Here is a 21,418-nt window from a genome sequence, read left to right on the forward strand (position 1 = left end):
ATATACTAAACACATTAACACACGCAGTCTTACAATCGAATGCATATACTAAGCACATTAACACACACAGTCTTACAACCGAATGCATTTACTAAACACATTAACACACGCAGTCTTACAACCGAATGTATATACTAAACACATTAACACACGCAGTCTTACAACCGAATGCATATACTAAACTCATTAGCACACGCTAGTAAATAACTAAAAATTGACTTCTTTTCTTCTAAATCCAAAACTTTATCAAAAGCTTTGCATGGCCACTATTTCTTTCACATCTCAATAAACCACCACGTTGCCTTACATGACACGTGTCTACCATCATTAATGGAACATAAATATAATATGTTTGTAATATTTAAAATTAATGTAACAAATACAACTGTTTTGTTACTGAAAAATGATTTTGAAATTATTTTTTTCATGAAAAACGAAAACATGCTGTAAATAGATCTTTAAATTCGTGCAAGATTACTAGTGTAATTCTGTACATTCCTTACCAACGGAAACTATCAAAGTAAAGAGTGACAAAGTACCGAGGTACATACTACATAGATGGTATACTTTACATACAGGGTGTGCAGTTTAATATCTGTCTAAAATTTCAACATCTCAACATATCCTTATAGGTGAATCGGATTGGCCAACAAAAGCCTATGAAATTGTAGCTCATTGTACTCATTGTCTGCGACCGTGCAACTAATCCTTTCCACGACTTCTGGAACTTTTATTTTACTACTAACATCAACATTTTTGCGACCATTGTTTAATTGGTTGTCCAACGGACATAAAGGAAAAAAGATTGCGTTTATCAGAACATGGCTAATTTACCCCCAAAAGACTGGTTAAAAATAAAAATGAGATCATTGGTCAATGGTTAGAATGTTGGGGAAGATATGGGGGAAAAGACTAGCATGGACCCCGCTTTATACCGAGTTTGGGTTAAATATCAACTTTCAGTATCTAACACACACACACACGCACACACACACACACACACACACACACACACACCTATTTAGTGAAGAATGTGAACATATGCCAGTCTCCCAAACGACAGAAAGTCATCCAACCAGAGCGGCTTTACGCGGTACAATAGCTGCAACGAACTAACGTTTCTGATCATGTGATGCAATTCCGACTCTGAATAATATACATCGCAGTAAATCTGGAATTTCTGCACCATGAGAATATTCAAGAACGGGAGAGCTTAGTAATGAAATTGATTCCCTCTCGGTGGAAACTTTGTAAACATTCGCATCGAAATCGATGTTTATGGCTCTACCAAGCTAACCTGATTCAACTATGTGACACGAGGCAGGATTTCAATCAGAAATCAAGTGTTGACAAATTCTGCTGCCTGTGTCTTCGTTTGGTCGTTTTGACTTAACTTTTACCACAATTCACAGGTCCAGAGACATTGCTGTATGACACAAGCAAAAATCTTCTCTCTTCTTGTCACGGATTTTTGCCCGTATCTTGCTACAATTTGTCCACAGATATATATATATATATATATATATATATATATATATATATATATATATATATATATATATATATATGTATGTATAGAGAGAGGGGGGGGGACCTTTGGACATTTTCATATTCATTAATAATATTCGAAATTTATAACATTATAATAGGTTTAAGAAATAACAACAACAACAACAACAAGCATTCACGTACTGTATTTGTGCATCTTAACCGAGCAATTTACCGTAGAGTCGACGGGCTATTTCAACTTTGTATCATTGATTATATAAACACTATATATAAATTCCAAGAAGGCGTACACATACCGTATCGACGAACCATCTTTTTGTAGGTTACTTCGTGTAAGTTCAGTTTCAAGGATTCCTTTTCTCTCTCACTCCTAATATCTGCGTATTTGATCAAATATGCATGAGAGGGTAGGAGGGAATGGTTAGCAGAAAGGATTGCAATGCAATTGCGTACCTTATTAAATTCATTTAGAAAACGGGGATTATTAATACTTTTTATCGTTATTTTCATACGTCACTAATGATTAATGAATGGAAATGCATCATTGATCTATAGGGCTAAAATCGACAGCACACAATTGCACTAATGTCTATATTTGTGTATTATTGCGCCATGGGCTGATCACAATTTGATATACCAATAATATTAGGACCAAATGACAGGTTGTCCTGATTCAGCTTGTCCGGATCTTTTGTTTGATATAATGTGAAACGGGACAAAATATAAAAAGACAAAGCCTGTTTGACAGACGTTTGAAAACCAAAGAGAAATATGTCTCCAGACAAGATGCTGATACCATAAAATATGGTGTAGTTTTGAGCATGTTTTACAGGTAAGTTCGATTGGTGTGTCTGTGCGTTATTGTTGGGATCGGTTTTTTGGGATAGGTGGGTAACAATTTAAAACAGGAAGGTTTAAGTGACAGAGGGGTGCATCTGAATCTCTATGTGCCGTGTATTTACGAAAATTGAAATGCGTAGAGATACTTGAAATAATTTATATCAGAATAAGTTTTGAATGTTTCTGAATGTTTACTGTGCTATTCTTTTGGGCTCTATTTTCTTGATTTTGAACCATCGATACCAGATAATAAGTACCTTTTCTCTTAACAGTGGATGGCAATCTGTGGGACACTTATTGTGGATTCTCCGGGACAATTCCCTTTAATGGAACGGTGTTCGGAGAGCCTTGCGAAGGTGTCATATCGGACTGGGACGAGATAGATTGTGTAGAACCCGGGGCCATTCGGATTAGTTCGGAGAGCTGCCGAAATCTGATGCTACCAAGAGGTGAGATATTATAAATACTATCAGTCTCTAAGCAACTGATCTCTCTAGTCATATCGTGGATCATCAGTCTCTAAGCAACTGATCTCTCTAGTCATATCGTGGATCATCAGTCTCTAAGCAACTGACCTCTCTAGTCATATCGTGGATCATCAATCACTAGCAGATCACAAATTTTAATGACCTGCTGACCCATGAGCAGCAGGGAAGTCGTACAGACCAGGTGGCTCAGATAAATTTAAGCCTCCCACACAAACTTTATCCGTAGAAGCCTCAGAAAGCAGAAATAACGCCTCCTGCGCAAATTAATCCGCAAAATTTCAACCCAAAGTGCATTTTCAGACATAAAAAAAAGGCAGCTTTTTTGGGGGGGGTATTGTAAAATTTGTTTGTGATTGCAAATTCCGACTGCGGATTTTAATTTTATTTCACAATAAAACAATATAGTTGAAAATAAGATGAGTCGAAAAGTTAGCACAGTTGGAGAACCTCAATCTGCTAGATTAGCGCGAGAGCAATTAGCGGCATTAAAGAAGTTTATTCCGACAAAACAATTATTTAAGAAAAATGTTCGTGGTTACGAAGATATGCAACATGGAATTTCAGAAACTTCGGCAAAATGGTTGAAGCCAGTGACCGGAACAATTGAACAGGTTGTATATGGCGACGAAAAAGATCCAGATGCTAGAAAACGTGGAATCTTTCCTATGTTGAAAGGTATTGAGGATCAATCACGAACATTACCCGAGCGATTAGCAATAGCAGCAGCGGCGCAACAACTTGCAATTACTGATGGAGGAAAACCTGGAGGTGGAAAACCGGGAGGAAGAAAAATCTCAATGATAAAAGGGAAGTTTAATATCGATAATTTAAGAGAAAATTTCACCGATGAGGGATGGGAAATAATATCGCAGCCCCTCTCGACATTGTATAACATAGATGAGGTTGGCCAATTTGCGGAGGACTATTTTAGTGGTCGAACTGAATATTTGACTGCAGTGGGAAAAAAAAGATATGCAACTCGCGATAGTTGGTATGATATGGTATATAAAATTTACACACAAACAACATCAATAAGGAAGACAACGGATCCGCGTTACAGAAGATTTTTAGAAACAGCAAGAGATACACAAAGATTTAATAAGCAAGAGGCGGAAGAAAGAAAACAACTGGAGAAAGAAAGAAAACAACAGGAAAAAGAAGAAAGAAAACAACTGGAAAAAGAAAGAAAACAACAGGAGAAGAAGGAAAAAACTAAAAAACGAGGGAGAAAAGAAACATCACAGGAAGATATTCAACCACAGGAGCCAATATTTCAACCAGAGGAATTAGGAGCTAGACCAAAAGAAAAAACTAAAACACGAGGAAGAAAAGTAATACCACAGGAAGATATTCAACCACAGGAGCCAATATTTCAACCAGAGGAATTAGGAGCTAGACCAAAGGAAGATATTCCACCACAGAAAAAAGATCAGAGTGATGAATCGATAGTTGTACCCGAATATAAATCATCACCGGCTAGTAGTGTGTTTAAAATTGATCCTAGTGTAACAGCGGATAATTATTTGAATCCAAGAAGATTTTATTTACTTAGCCACTATGATTCAGTAGTTCAAATAGCTGCGAATGATTCTACGGAAAATAAAAGATTCTTTTTACGAAAAGAAATTAATGCTGATAAAGTTAACACACTTGATTGGTATGCGATAATGTATTTTGGTAGTTTAGGAAAACCAGTAAGATATTCTGATGAAGGTTTTGCGAAATTTTCATCGGATGTTGGTAATTACAGAATAGAGTTATCAGAGGGAAAAGCAATAGCATTATCTTTAATAAAATCTAAACAAGATATTCCTATAGGGGATTCGCCACCGAAGTCATCGTCAGGGACATCTTCATCGCCGTCAGACGATTTATTCTACGTAACGCCATTGGAATCTCCAGAAACAAAAAAAACAGGAAGCGGATATTCAGTTTGTCCCGATAGTGTTGTCAACGATGTATCTCGCCTTGAAGTATTAATCGGAGGAAAGCGAGCCGGAAATAACTCCCGTGAGATAGTCAACGAAGCATCAGATATTTGTCAGCGATTATTCCGTGGTGGTATCATCGATTCTCACATTTATAAAGAGTTTGTCGATGAACTCATCGATTAAATCAACACAATTGAAATAATATGATTATTCATAAACATCAACGCAGACCTAATCAGGTTCGCATAGTAAACTCTCGATTGCCAGTATACAAATATATTCACGGTAATGGATTCGGCGATATCGTTGGAAGTCTTGTCACGCGAGTAATACCTAAAATTGGACCCGTGATTAAGCAATTTGGGTTGAAAGCGATAGGAAAGATCGGCGAGACTGCCATTTCTGGTATCGGTAATTTGGCCAGTAAAGGCTTCAACGCTATCAAAGATAAAATATTAAGTTTAGTACGTAAAAAGCAACCTGTTAAATTACCCATTACCAGCGAAATGCCACCCGAAGTCAGTAAGGCCATAAATGATGCGGCAAATAAAAAAATAAATGATCTAGCACAGGAAGCTGCTATAACAAATCTAGCGCAGGAAGTTGCTAATACAAATCTAGCGCAGAATGTTGCTAGGACAAATCTAGCAAATACAAGTTTTGTTTCAGGTGATGGTCTTCGTTTTAGACGATATTATTAATAATAAATGTTCGCACAAGTGTCAAATGAAGTATTTGACATGGACGAGCCAGTAGGTAGGGATACATCAGTGCGAGATTTCCAGTATTTCTCGTACGAGGTAGTAGAGCCAGATTCAAGAAATCGGAAGGAAATTCAAGTCCACGATACAACAAGATATTTTCTTCCATCTGAGGCGTATATCGAATTTGTTGGTAAAATTGTTAGAGCCAACGATACCAACTTTGGAGCAGATTTTAAAGTTGGATTTGTCAATAACGGCATTATGTCATTATTCAAGAGTGCCACTTACATGATCGATGGAAAAGAGATTGAGTCAATCACGAATAATGTTGATATAGCAACGACGATCATAGGATTAGCAAGATACTCGGATGATTTTACCAGATCAGCCGGTCCTAGTATGATGTTTGCCAAGGATAATTCTAATGAAGCTGAACATAATCGGTATAACATCGCTATACCAATGGATAACACTGGTGCTGCACCAGCTACTCAGATGGCTTTAATAACTGGCGTCAATGACGATTACAATCTCGGATTTGCCACGCGAAAACTTATGTTGGTTGGTCCGAGTTTAAGATTTTCCTGCGCAATTCCGTTATCTCATATTTTTGGATTTTGCAGACATTTCAGAAAAGTTATTTACGGAGCGAAGCATACGATATCTTTCGTTCGAGATGTCAATGATGACAGAGCCATCTGGCGAGGTGCAAGTGCAGATCCCCTTGATATCGGCAAAGTTGTCCTTGAAAGAATTACCTTGTGGATGCCAGCAATAACACCATCGATGATCATAGAAGAAAAATTATTATCATTTATGAATCAAGGTGGAAAATCCGTTATGTCCTGGTTGACAACTATGACCGACTCCTACGATATTGATATTAACGGAATATTTACCTGGCGAATTGCTTCACAACAAGGTTCTTCCGCACCTAGACATATCTTTGTTGCCCTTCAATCTGTAAATAGAAATGATCAACTGCATAGTCACATGATATTTGATCGATTTGGGGCAACAAACATATCATTAAGAATAAATGGCCAACAGGAGCCAACCGAGGAAATAGCCATCGATTATGCCACCAATTCGACGGCACGCGCGTATCATCGATTACTAAGTTTTATGGGACGCGATCAAAATATTGATACCGGATTGCAAATATCACAACTAGATTTTAATACACTCTATCCTATCTATTATTTTTCCCTGGAACATCTTGATTTGGTAAAGCAGTCGGTTGTCGATATTCATTTCAAAGCCAGAATTAACACTAATGGACCAGCAAGAGCAATCGCGGTTATTCTTAGTGATAGAACGATGATCCTGGAAGGCATCAGTGGAAGAATGAGAGTCATCGACGCTCCCGTAGAGAACATGTAATAAATTCTAAATTTAGATTAAGTGATTATTAATATGCCATACGATCACGTCAGCGTAACTCTGACCCCCGGTCAGGTGAAAAAACTTCATGCAGCAACAACAGCGCGACGAGGTTTAAGTTTAACCTTAAAAAGTAATCAACTTCACGGTGGACCTAACAAACTATCGTTAACTAAAAATCAACACGGACATTTCACCAGAGCCAGATCAGCAAATACTGGTATTCGCTTGAATCTCTCGATAGGTGCAATCAGAGATATGATCAAAGTAGGTGGTATTTTTCCTTTATTCGCCGCTATTCCAGGATTAATAGCTGCAGCGGCCCCCATGATTGCAAAGGCAGTAGGATTAGGTGCACTTGGTGGGATAGGTTCCGCATTAGGAAAAAAGGTCGTTGGAGGAAGATATCGCAAAAAAAAGGGAGGGATATTCCCCCTTCTCCCCCTTCTCACAAAATTGATGCAACCGCAACAAGGATCAGGCCTTTACCTAAGACGACCCCCGTACGGATCCGGTCTAAGTCGAGCCTACCAGCCTCAAATTTAGATTTAATCAGTGAAGCAAAAAAAAAGAAAATAAAATTTTTCAGGGGCGTATTTATGCGAGATCAACTACCGGATAAACCAAATCCTACCGAGACAGGAATAATAAACCTCGATAAAAATTCCGGCCCTGGCACTCACTGGGTTGCTTACGCGATTAATCCTCGCGAAATCATCTACTTCGACTCATATGGATTAGCACCGCCAAATGAATTTATCAAATATGTGTCAAAACTAAAACTTCCGGTTTGGTATTCAACGCTTCCAACACAAACATTAGCGGATCCACCAATATGCGGCCCGGAGTCAATTAATGTCCTTGATGCAATTTCAAAATCATCCAATCCTTATCGCAAAATTTTATTTGAATATACCGTAGATAAATATCATGGTTGACATTTACGGTAGATCTCTCTTCAGAAAAGAAAAAAAGGGAGCAGTCGACATCGATACATCAAAGTTTGCAACTAAGAGCGATATTAACAATCTTTTATCGCTGTCAGAGGTGGATCCTGGCGAAGTTGCTGTATTTCAAAATGCAGAAGGGCGATTACAAACTAGCAACGTTAAAATAACTGATATAATCAAGCGAGACGAATACCGCGATCACATTAGTCAATTTACTCGCCAATCGGAGATGGTATTAAAATCTGTTGTTGATATCGCCGATATTATAGCAAAGTTACCCCTGAAGGCCGATAAAGCATTACACGACGATCTTCAGGATAGAATGACAAAAAGACTTAATAGGCTAAATAACGACCTTAAAAAACTTGACGATGTTTTAGATAAATTTAGCAAAAAATTTGACGAGAATATAAAAACATCCAGTGATACTTCCTCCGTATCAGATAAAAAAGCCGATCAAGCATCACATGACGATCTCAGCGAGAAAATAAAAAAAATCAACGAGGAAATTACTAATATTCTTGCCGAAATTAACGAAGTAAATATCTCGATGAGTCAGAAAATCGATAAAACATCAATCGACGATCTCAACAAAAAAATAAAAAAAATCAACGAGGAAATTACTAATATTCTTGCCGAAATTAACGAAGTAAATATCTCGATGGGTCAGAAACCATCCATCGACGATCTCAACAAAAAAATCAACGAGGAAATTATTAAACTCGGCAATGTTGTTGTTCCTGAATTTACCAAGGGGATTAACGTGATGCAAGGACAAATAAAATCCATCAACGATGAAATTAACGCGGTACGTGAATTGGCTCGTCAAAAAGTCGATACATCAACGTACGACGGAGAAATTCGAGATTTAAACACGAAACTTCTTGCTGCAACAGCAAAAATTGATCAATCCGCCGATAAAACTGGTCACGCCACTGACGTAAAGCAATTAGGTAGGGAAATTATCGAAACAACCACAAAAATTAACAATATCAACACAAAAATATCGTCAATGAACCTTGGAAGATTATCGCGAATTTCGATACCAGAAGAAGCAGAAACAAATAATGTTACCTGTAGTGTACCATTTGTGGTAAATACACATAAAGGTATATGGACACCTGGGGTTGACCCATTTTTCTTTCAAGTGCCAATTATGGGTATGTATCGAATATATATTATCTCCAGGATAAAATTTAGTGTAAAAACTCATTCTAAATTTTTCACTGAAAATTATCCCGGTTTTATTATTACACCCGCAGAGCACGGAGACAGGATTATCATCAATCTGGAACCACCAAATAGAACCATAACACAACCAATTCATTTTTTTGCAATTTTAGAATATTTATCCGAACTACCCCAGGATTATGAAGAGTTATATTTCCCTTTTGATTTGGAATGATAAATAACTAATAAATGACAGCATCGGATTACCGTTACAATCAGGCGCGATCATGGCAGGATTCGTTGCGAAAACAACTTGACGATTATCAGATAAAAATAAATAAGTACCAGCGCAAATTAGTTATCATTGATGTTGCTGTTTACGCGGTATCTGCTGTGGTCGCTGGTGCAGGAATAATTCTATCCGCGGTAACAATGATAGCGCCAATCGTAGCAACAATAATAATCTCGTCAACAACAGCAATCGCGGGTGTTCTTAATATCATCGCAAAAAAGATATCCTCGTGCACAAGTGAGAAATTATCATCATATAAAAATAAACTAACTAAGATCAATGATGCGTACTCGAAGTTATCATTGTTACTTTCTGAAAGTCTCAACGATGGTATTATATCCGATCTAGAATTTTCTTCAATGATCAGTATTTACTCGGAGATTGAACAAATGAATATTAATAATGTCCGAGTTAGCCCAGATCGTGACAAACACGACACCACCAACAACAACGTTAATATCGCTAAGTTCAACGAAACCCGAGTTTAGTATTAATTTTTCAACACCAATTAGCGTTAATGAAATTGCGTTAACACAATTGCGCGTCTACAATAGCTGGCCTAATGTTAGATCGAAATCATTCGGTAATTTGATGCCAAATAATTCACTTGTTTTTGCAAATAAAAATAAACCCGATGGAACACCCGATTGGATCGTCGTTGGTATACCAACCGGTAGTTACGAAATTGATCAGCTGAATAATGAGTTTACCACTAGAATATCAAATTTAACCGGCGATGCTACTCCGGGAATAAAAATATCTGCACATGATCCAACACTATCGTCAATGATAGAAGTGAAATCACCGTACGTGGTAGATATTTACCAATCATCGATCAGGAATATATTAGGTTGGCCCGAGGTCGCACCTCTGATAAAACCAAAGAAATCGGATGTTATTATTCCAGGTTGGTATGATGAAACCCTTCCAGAACTACCGGAACCAAAAAAGGAAGATTTTACAACCGACGAAGGATGGTATGGAGATATCAAACACAAGCCTCTGATCCACAGCGCCATCAATCTTATGAATAACCACAAAATTAACCTAGTAATATTCGCTTTCACTTTTATTAACGAAAGAATTCTCTCATGGCTGCCTCTTCCTAAAATCCCCCCAGATGTGAAAATCTTCGACGCTACCCACATTAACAGGATAATAGCCCCCATAGACGGTATCTTGGTAAGAAGAACACTAGACGAGTTTATTCAAGAACACGAATTACAATTAAATTTATTGCGAGGATCATTTCATGAATGCATCCTAAATAAATCTGGTTCATGTAGCGAAATTATAAAGCACGTGAAAATTTTAAATCAACTTGCGAATGATATTGAATATTATCATGATATGTTTATTCGGGCGATAGTCGACGATATATCAATTGCCGAGTATGTTCTTCCTATTAGCAAATTCGAGTTGATCAAGAACTCGGGTGAGAAACAAAAATTCATGAGAGTATTTGAATTAACCGAGGAAACACTGCCAAATTTCAAATTTCCTAATTCTGATTTTGATGCGATGAGAAAATCCGTCACTGATACCATTGATGATTTATTTCCGAAATTACATTCCGCATGGACCAAAAAAATACATTCAGAATTGATTCTTAAACACAATAACGATCCTGACAAAGGTGGACGGCACATATCGCCGGGTATCGTTAATATAACGGAAGTTATCGCGATTTATCTTCACGCGGATGTTGTCGAGGGTAGCTATAATGTTGATTCGTCAGTGTCGAATCAAGCGAATCAGGGATTTGTATTGTATTCATTTTCACCTAGCGCATCTCCTGGTTACTTGATAATCAAGGAACCAATGAATCCGTTTTACCTGCGATGTCATAATCGATTATTGACAAGAATAAATTTCAAACTAACGGATCAGAAAGGAAATTTACTTGATATACGAGGAGAAACTGTAAGTATCAATCTTTTGGTGAAATCATAGATTTTTAAATCGCAAGTGAGATTTTCCAAATCTGTCTCCGTGGGAAAAATGGGCGAAAAAAATAAATAAAATCCAGGGAAATTTTCAAAATTAATCTTTTTTTTTGTTTTGCGGAGATATTCAATTATTCTTCGTCACTCTCCGAATCAAATATTATTGGTACATAGGAGAATTTGATCCACGAATCAGCATCATAAGAAAATGTTGCGTTGTATTTTCCTTCTGCCACAAATTGTACTGATCGTGGTTCAATAAAGAAATGTTTTGCTGCTGCACTCATCGATGTAAACGCGATTTCCTCACCTGTTGCTTGATTCACTGATTTAACAGTCTTCGAATAATTAGGAAATCCACGGTTATTACCAAATCTTGAATTTTCACTCTGGGTTACCGCGCGCAGATTGGAAAGTTTATTGTTAAGTTTATTACCGTCAATGTGGTCGATAACAAGTCCGATCTCTATTGGTCCTTTGTAGCATTCGAACACAAATCTATGATTCGAATAACATTCTGTTCTTTCATTTCTTTTATGGACTGTAAATTTGAGATATCCCGAATTACAAATACTACCAACACGTTTCTTTGTTTTGATGTTTCTGACATTACCATCCTCAGATGCTTCGTAACCTTCGATTATGGGATGCGATTTATACTCGCATGTGATTTTCATTGTGGGAATCGCTGATTTCATTTCCATATATGATATTCTCTTTGTTTAAATCGTAATTTGCTTTGAAACGATTAATATAATCTTCTTCGCATTTTATTACCGAGGAGGATCTTTTTTCATAATATCTTCGTAACTCACGATATTTCTTTCCTCCACAGGAGAAACACAATCTTGTCTTTCCTCGAATACCAACTTGGCAAACTAAACATCGCTGTGGTCCTTTGTTACCTCGTCGAATTTCGTATATATGAGCGCCACAATATTCACCTCTGCAGGATTTATCACATGATTTTGTTGATCCAACTGTTATCCACGCGCATTGCTTCATTATATTTAGATATTTGTCTAAAATATAATAATGGATTTATTTGATCTCGATGAGGCAGAATATATCATTCCTGAAGTTGATAGTGCGAAGAAGGAATTTTTTGATGATGGAGCGATTCATGTTTGGTCGACATGGAAAACTAACTTTGTTGATGCTACGATGAATTTGGAGCGAGCGAAAAAGATAATCGAACATATAAAAAACTCACACAAAGAAGAGAGATTTATTTTCGGAATAAAATTTATTGCACAAATGCCCGATGACATTTGGATTATTCGTGATAAACGAGATCCGGTACGCGGCGGTAAGAAAAATGTTGTTCTTGATAAAAATTCGAAACCGGGATTATTATTGGGGATTGATGGTCCTTATTATGCTAGGGCGTATCCTTCTAGTGCTGTTGTTTATGGAATTTATCGGCTGAATAATAATCCTGATGTGAAAAATCTACCTGCGATGAGGGAATCTCCGATGATAAATTGTGTAGCTGAGCGAGTTATCGAGCATATGAGGAATGCCCGTCGCGGATCTGGTCTGACTCAATTGAGATTGAATAAAATTAATTCATGGGCAAAGACAGTTGCTGATGGCGCATCAATCGATGATGTTGCTGCGTTAAGTAAGAAACTTAAATTTCCTATTACGGTTAAAACACTATCGGGAGAAATATTATATTCATCGCCGTATAATTCTCGAGGAACACCAATCGAAATTGTTGATCATAATTCACATGCGTGGAGTCAGTCGGTAATGATATTCCCGCGAGATCGTGTTGTTAAGTTTTATCCCGTGGAATCCAAAGATAGTTCCGATGCAATGTTTAGATATATCAAACTATTAGCCAAGTCCGATCCAATATCGATTTGGTTATTTTCTAGCGAAGAAAGATACGATCAATTTATCTTACCACGCGGAGATATTTACCGAGATGAAATATTACATGAATCGATGAAAAATATCGCGGAGAAGTATTCGTCAAATCCAGATCGATTACTGACAAATTGCTTTACCATTTCGTCTGTTGCTGCTCATGCTGCTAGAGAAAGAAATTCGTGGAAACCTACAAGAAATGAATTTCTCAATGATATTCAACTTAGTTGTATCGAATACGGCCATGGAGGATTATGGAATACCAAATATTATTTCGAGGATATGCTTTCCGTTGATATGAGCGCATGCTATCCTGGAAGTTTCCTTGGGTATGGCGATTGTGCAGATTACTTTGCTAAATTCGGTCATCCCACCAACGAGATGACTAGAGTTGCAATTAACGGACCGTTACCCGATTTTGTCATGACCGGATTCGCTCATGTTACTTCATTCGAACTTGCTGAAAATTTGCATAAAATTTGTTATATTTGGTTTGGTCGGCATTTATCTCAGCGAAGATGGGTCCCTACGGTATTGTTGAGATATATGCTGGATTCGTCGATGTTAATATCGTTGACGGTGAGCGAGGCGATTATATCGTATAGAAAGCAGACCAAGGTGTGGTTGCCGACGGATTGTGAAAATGCGAAAGATATCGGAAGAAAAATAATTGGTAAATTTACTCAAGGAGGATCAGTTGATCATAAACACCGACACGCTAGGTTATTTATTAATGATGCCGAGATGGATTTTATTATTGCCGATACAGTATCGCGTGGAATATTTTGTAACAGAGAAAATATTATTATTGATGGAGCGAAGTTAGGTACAGTGATCACTTATCTTGATGGAGAATCAGCACAGTATACTCATTTAAGATCATCAATGCTCGCTTATGTGAGTATTAATTTGCTGTCGATGATAAATAAATTTTCTGATATCGCGGTAAGGGTTGCAACGGATTCATTTTATATTGATAAAAAATATCAGTGCAGATTAGAAAATTTAATCGCTGATGGTTCATGGGGAACTTGGAGAATAAAAAACGAGGATATTCTAGATTATTGTGAAGACGCCGATGTTGAAGATTGCGATAAATTTCATAAAGATAAATGCGATGAAGTATCAACAGCTGCATCCGTATTTGATCCGATTTCACGAAATAAATTTGTATACATAAACGGTCCTGGCGGTAGTGGTAAAACAACAAGAGCGATAAATTTATTTTCAAACTCTGATATGGTTGTGTTGACTCCAACTCACAGATTAGCGCGAGAAATAAGACAACGCGGCGTTAATTCTGGCACGTATCACAGTTATTTCAAATACAGCGGTGGATTGTGGGATTCGGCTCGCATGGGAAACAAATATATCAACAAGATTATAATATTTGATGAAATTTGCACGGTAAATTTAGTTGTGTTAAAATCATTCCTGGGTTGGCTGGAAGGAAAAAATACCGCTGTGATAATGTGCGGAGATCATGGTCAGCCCGATCCTATTGATGGCGAATCTCCTCATGAATGGCTTAGAAACTTCGTTGACTATTATGAAGAAATCGACGCTGATTATAGATCCAATGATAATTTACTGACCGAATTCAAAAAAATAATTCGATTGCAACCGAATAAGTTTCAATGCGATGTGATGAGAAAAATAATCGACGAGACTCCGATGGATAATTTTCTAAATTTGTGGCGTCCAGATCATCTGATTGTTGCTAGCAGAAAAATTGTTCGCGATGTTATTCAGGAAATGTTATTCAAGCTTCATTGTGAGAAATTTCCAACATTGCAGGTACCGTTGTGTTATAGGCCCGCTGATACCAGGAAACAAAATATTAATGTTACTTTGCCATGCGGAGAAGAAAAAATATTAGTTTTGAATGATATTATTTTCGTTGATATTAATCTTGTCAATGATGCAATAAACGCGGAAAGATCACCATGGAAACTTGGATACGCAGCAACGATACATTCATCGCAGGGATTAACAGTAGATGGCCAAGTTTGGATCGTCGATGATAGAATTTCCTGGTCAAATTTAGTTTATCTAGCAGTGTCTCGAGTAAGAAAATTATCTCAGTTGGGTAGAATTAGATTTCACATTAACGACGATGGCGGTAATTGAGTATCCTTCGGTATTATTTGTAATTCCTCTTTGGTAAACCCTCGTTGTGGCGCTAATGAATCTAAGAAATAAATTGCTGGTCTTCCTGATGATCTTGTTACGGCTGATATTTTATGTGTCGTAACACTCCAAGTTGGATCAGTTGCTCTTTTTCTTCCTCCCTCGGCTTCCCCCTCCTTATATAAATATCTGACCGTGACTCTACCTAGCACAGGTGGAATAGTAGAATCTCGCTTTAGTGGTATATTTGGTTTTGTAATTGCAGTTGCGGGCTTCATTGATATTGTTCGTGTTACTTCGTTATTTAGTGCGTTAATCACGTGAGGTAATCTTGTTACCCAATCGTGAGATCGTTTATCTTGGATAAATTCTCTCGCGTATTGATATCCGAATAATCTTTCTGCTAGTGTTTTGTTGAATCTTTCAACGATAGCTTGATTGTGATGAACACCTACAATACCGCGACGGATTTTAACATTATTCTTTTTCATCAGTGAAGTAACCGCGCCAAGAAATTCTCGACCTGGATCAACCTGGAGAAGCTTCGGCCATGTTAATGGAGATCGTGAATAAATTTTCTCAAATGCTTTTGCTATTTCCGTTGCTGTTTTATTCGATAATGGTTCTGCTTCTTTATACCTACTGGCAATATCAACAATAGTTAGCACGTATTTGTATGTGACTCCGTCAACGGTATCGTAAGGAAGAAACATAAGATCAGCCTGATGGACTTCATTAGGGACGCTGACAGAGAAACTCGCATATGATATTTTCTTAGGCGGAGGAAGATAAATTTGCCAAACTGCTTGTCTCGATAGCCACGATTCAGCGACAGATTGCTTTACTTTTGCTGCCTTGGCAAGTTTGGCAATTGCTGATTTTCCTCGCCAAAAACCTCGCGGAGAATAATATATCTGCTCCATTATAATTTACCAGCACCGAGAACTAATTTACCTTTCATTGCTCCTTTTATCAACCAAGTTGCCAATTTCTCTTTGAAATTTTTATCAGGAACAGCATCTATTGCGTGAATTAATTTAATATCAGCGAGGTGTCTTTGTTGTAAATCTCCGCTGCGATATGCAAGATCGTGATAATAGCACGCGTTATCGATAGCGTTTACTGGATCTTCGCCAGGATTTGGTTGATTATTATCGTTAAGTCTTATATCTAGCCTTGTACCAGGTCCGCAGTAATTATATCCTGGTAAATGTTTCTCTCCGGGATATTTCGCCCAAGGAGCTCCAGGCAGATTTGTTAAGGAGGTTGCGATGTCTCCTCCGGTTCTACTTTTTTTTTTACAAATCTAAACTTAATTGTCTTGCAAACTTCACATTCTCCCTTGATTGCATTTCTGTTGTTGCGTGTAACGACTTCGATTGGATTTATCGTAGCAGTTCGAGTGCGACACTTAACACAATATGAATCCATAATATTCTAATAACATGAATGTAATTGATTTTTCAGCCACAAAAAAACGCGAGCAAGTAAAACATATCGAGGCATTACCAAATTCGATTAGAATGATAATCATTGGACCGTCGGGATCTGGAAAAACGCAATTGTTGTTGAATTTGATAATGCGATGGTTAAAATGGGACAAATTGTATTTGGTTGCGCCGTCTGTTGACGATCAGCGATGTTATAAAGTACTAAAGGAATTTAGCGATAATACTGAGGATGGCACAATAGAATTTATAACGGATATCAATGAAACTCCATCAGTGGAAAGTTTAGATGGTGATGCTAATAATCTTGTTGTTTTTGATGATGTAATGCTGGATAAACAAACTAACCCAGCTAGGATATTCTCGCGTGGCCGACATAAGAACACCGATGTGATTTACGTGACGCAGCGATATACGCAAATTCCGAAGGTTATTAGAGACAATTGTAATATTTTATCAGTTTTCAATGGCGTTGATACTCACACGCTGAGGAATATTCATCAAACTTGGTGTAACGGCGACATGGATATAAATAAATTTAAAAATTTCTTCAGTCACGCTCAGGCGACACCGCACGGTTTTGTCACGATTAATCTTCATGATCCACGTAGTAGGTATCGAATCGGTCTTGATCAAATTTACTCATAAAATTGCAACCCACCATAATTCATTATGGCACACACAAATTTTACAATACCCCCCCCCCAAAAAAGCTGCCTTTTTTTTATGTCTGAAAATGCACTTTGGGTTGAAATTTTGCGGATTAATTTGCGCAGGAGGCGTTATTTCTGCTTTCTGAGGCTTCTACGGATAAAGTTTGTGTGGGAGGCTTAAATTTATCTGAGCCACCTGGTCTGTACGACTTCCCTGCTGCTCCCATGTTTCTGCTGCAGGTGTATGAGTCATAGTCCAACTGCCCAGTGGATAGCCTATGGTGGTAGGTCAAGTAGTGTTTCAGGAACCCAGTTGATCGCATTAGTTGGTAGGTCTATTAGTATGCCAAGAGACGGAGGAGTACCAATTTTGGTTGTACTGCATAACATTTGCAATTTTAAGTTGACTAATTGTCACAAAATTTTAATCATATAATAAATTCCTTTGTAAAATGCCATTATTTTTTCTCGAAACATAACTTATTTAAAGAAAAAGAAACTGCATTATTTGGTGGGCGGGCATTCGCTTCAATTTTGAGAGGTAGAAGACGATCAGTAAAATGATATATCCTAGATACAAGTGGAGCTAATTAGCATGTATTGCAGTAGTTACAAAATGTTTGTACAAAATAATTTTAAAATCCATGTTTAAATTGCATTACTTATAATGCTTTTCTTGCAGTGTTCAATAAAATGAATGTTTTTTTTAGGATTAGCAGACGAGGTTTTAATAAATGTTTGTTTTTCTAGCTCACCGAAAATCAATTATGTAATTAAAATGTTTGCCTTGATTATGGCTTTAACTTTGACGATAGCAGTGTATTGTCACCTTTATTCAGTATAGTAGTATCATTATGGGGGTCTTGAATTTTCATTACTGATATAGATCAACGGCTTCTATACACCGTGACTGTACCATTCTGTTACACAAGATTGTATACGGTATAGTTAAGATTTAGGTAGTAAAAATTATTCTAACGGCAGGATTAACCATTCTGAGTAGCAAATGCGGCTAACTTACATTCTTATAACCAGCACTTTTTCAAAAATACAAACAAAACAATCATGAATTTCTTTGAAGTACATTTACTTTACCATTTGGTCAGGTAAATGATTTGCAATGAAAATTATGCTTGCACTTAGGATAATACACGACTGGGCAGATGAGTATACACTCGAGTTTCACTGTAAATCAAGCTCCTCTTTTGGGTTACTAAAGCCTCGGTTCCCATTCTGTGCACGATATCGCCGATTATTTGTACATTTCCACCAGAACCATTTCGAACTGAGTCATGCTAATAGCTTTATCCTCAATAGCCATCGAGTAGAGTTCATTGATCGTGCTGAGACTAATATGTGCTGCCGGATAAAGTCCACCCAACAAAAAAAAACCACGTTTTGGTGAATGCAGCCGTAATGAAATCATTTTATCAGTACCGTCAGAGACGCTAGTATTGTTCATAAACTCCGATTGGTCTGCCTATAATGGTTGGTGTGGTCACAATTCCAGCAATACATTATCATCGGTGATCGCGGTAGTGTGTCCGCATAGAGCATCTATCTCCAATCACACGCTTTTATATTTCATAAGCAGCGCGGTTCTCTTAATGATACCATTTTGAAGTTGTTTTCCGCTTCGATTATTTTCTCGCGTCGGTAACATTGTGGAAATATCACAGTCCTTCAATGAATAATGCAACTACGAAGTATAACTGCTTGACGGGCTGGCCGTATTCAGTTGCAACACATACGCTTTTAACCATTAATTATGTCTACTGGTACAGCTGCCATACAGTCAAAGATATATAGCAATGGAATATTTACATTTCCGGCGCTTGTGCGTTATTTGGGCCTGAGCTTACGTTCATATAAAGCCATACTGATTACGACATTGAATAGTTAGTGATTAATAACACTCATCACAAGATCTTAAATCTTTTCTTTTGGCCAAGACCCAAAAGTGATGTTTGTAAATACTACTGATAGTATCATACTTGTCCAATGATATGAAAACCAAATCAGAAGATACCTAAGGCTCATCTGCAACCTATTTCTGCATTTGATGAAACCATTTAGCGGAATAATAGTATATTGTGTTGGTCCCTAAGACCAAGTCAGGTTACCAATACTTGTTGACCATAATGTGTGCATCAGCAAGGTTCCCAGATGCAATTTCTTTGAGGAATATTAAATCTGAAACAATAATAAAAGCTGTGATATAGCTTTTTGTCCAATTTGGCCTTCCCAAATCTGTCCAATCTGATCAAGGGTCAAATTATAGGTCTGGAATGTTCCAGCCACTTATGGCTGGATTGGGCATCCGGCAATTCAAGTCAAAAATGAAATTTTGGTTCGACGGAACTGCAATGGAGAGACATTTTTAGTCTGGTAATAGAGTTGTCTCTCCTGCTCATTCTTAAAATTTTTCTTCAGATTAGGTGTTACGGTCCTTACAAAGTTACATTATAATAATAATACTCCTGGGAGGTAAAAATAACATTAAAGGAGGACCAGTATATTGGGAGAGATAGCCAGGTTAATCATGCAGTTAATTTAGTTGTACCTGTCCCACTCAGTGAGGATATAAGCAACGGGATGAAATCGGACTCTACTGATTTTGGAGTAACAAAGTTTCGGAATTCAGACATTATGAATAATAATATTAATAAACTTTCACATTTGCAACAACAAGAAAGAAATGAACTTAAACATTTATTATTTGAAAATGAGCTCTTATTTCCAGATGTCCCTACAAGAACAAACGAAACATATCATGAGATTGAAAATGTAAAATCCAAACCTATGAAAAAACACCGTACAGGATGAACGCTCTCAAACAGGAATACTTGAAAAAAGAAATTCAGTATTTGTTGGAGAATGATTTTATAGAGCCCAGTGAAAGTGTCTGGAATTCACCAATGCATACTTGTTCATCTCTATTACCTAAAATCGATGACTGCATTGATAAAATTGGAAATGGAAAGTGTGTCACCAAATTTGACTTTCTTAAAGGATTTTGGCAGCTTCAGCTGTCGGAAGGAGCAAAGAAAATGTCTGCATTCGTGACTCCAGATGAACTTTATCAAGATAAAGTGATGCCGTTTGGGATGAAAGGTTTGCCAAGTACATTTCAACGTCTAATGAACATGATTACCTCTGTTCAAGATAAGTGTGATGCTTTCATCATCTACAACAACACATGGAAATAACATTTAGCAATAATTCGGAAATGCATTGGTCAGACTAAATGACGTACGTTTGACAATTAATTTATACAAAAGCAAGTTTTACCGTGCTCGTGTAACATTTCTAGGACATATCTTGGGACATCCACAAGTTAAACCTATAGATGATAAGGTCAAGGCTATCTCTGAATTCTCTGTGCCCGTTAGTAAAAAGTACTGATGCGATTTTTAGGTGTGTCTGGATACAGTCGGTAATTGTGTTCCGATTTTTCCATAATTGCTCGACCGCTGACAAATTTATTGAGCAATAAAACCAAGTTTTCTTGGACTGAAAATTGTCAGGAGGGTTTTGATACGTTAAATGCTTTACTTAAGAGTGCACCAGTTTTCACAGCTCCAATTGTCAGTCAATCATTTAAACTGTATAAAACTGTATATCGATGCAAAAAAAAATGTTGGGGTTGGTGAGTATTAATTCAAGAAGAAAACAATTGTGTTGATCATCCAGTGTGCTATTTTTCTAAAAAATTAAATAAGCACCAGAGAAATTATTATACGATCTAGAAGGACTGTTTGGCTTTAATATTGGCATTAGAACATTTTGAAATTTACATTAGTTCATCTCCGTCTCCGATTGTTGTGTTTAGTGATCCCTACTCCCCTACTTTCACCGGCAAGAGATTATAATGGTAGAGTTTGTTGTTACAGGAATATAATAATGACATCAGGCATATCAAGGGAAAAGATGATTCAATAGCAGATCCACTTTCACGTATATAGAAATATATTATTTCATGGATACTTTGTATTATTCATAAGGTTTTATATTAGTTCATCTCCGTCTCCGATTGTTGTGTTTAGTGATCACTACTCCCCTACTTTCACCGGCAGTATGAAAAAATGAAAATCAGAGA

General features: G+C 37.2%; 1 protein-coding gene across 1 annotated transcript in view; it reads left to right on the forward strand.

Moving 5' to 3' along the window:
* The window catches only part of LOC149796710 (uncharacterized), a 79,643-nt gene that overhangs the window by 51,364 nt on the left and 6,861 nt on the right, over positions 1-21,418 (forward strand). Inside the window, exon 13 of the mRNA XM_089961340.1 lies at positions 2,622-2,798. Coding sequence (XP_089817466.1) covers positions 2,622-2,798 — 177 coding nt within the window. The remainder of the gene's footprint in view (positions 1-2,621; positions 2,799-21,418) is intronic.

This window comes from Sinohyriopsis cumingii, chromosome 6, assembly GCF_028554795.1.
Source record: "Sinohyriopsis cumingii isolate HCF-2022 chromosome 6, ASM2855479v2, whole genome shotgun sequence".
NCBI classification, from domain to species: Eukaryota; Metazoa; Mollusca; class Bivalvia; order Unionida; family Unionidae; genus Sinohyriopsis; species Sinohyriopsis cumingii.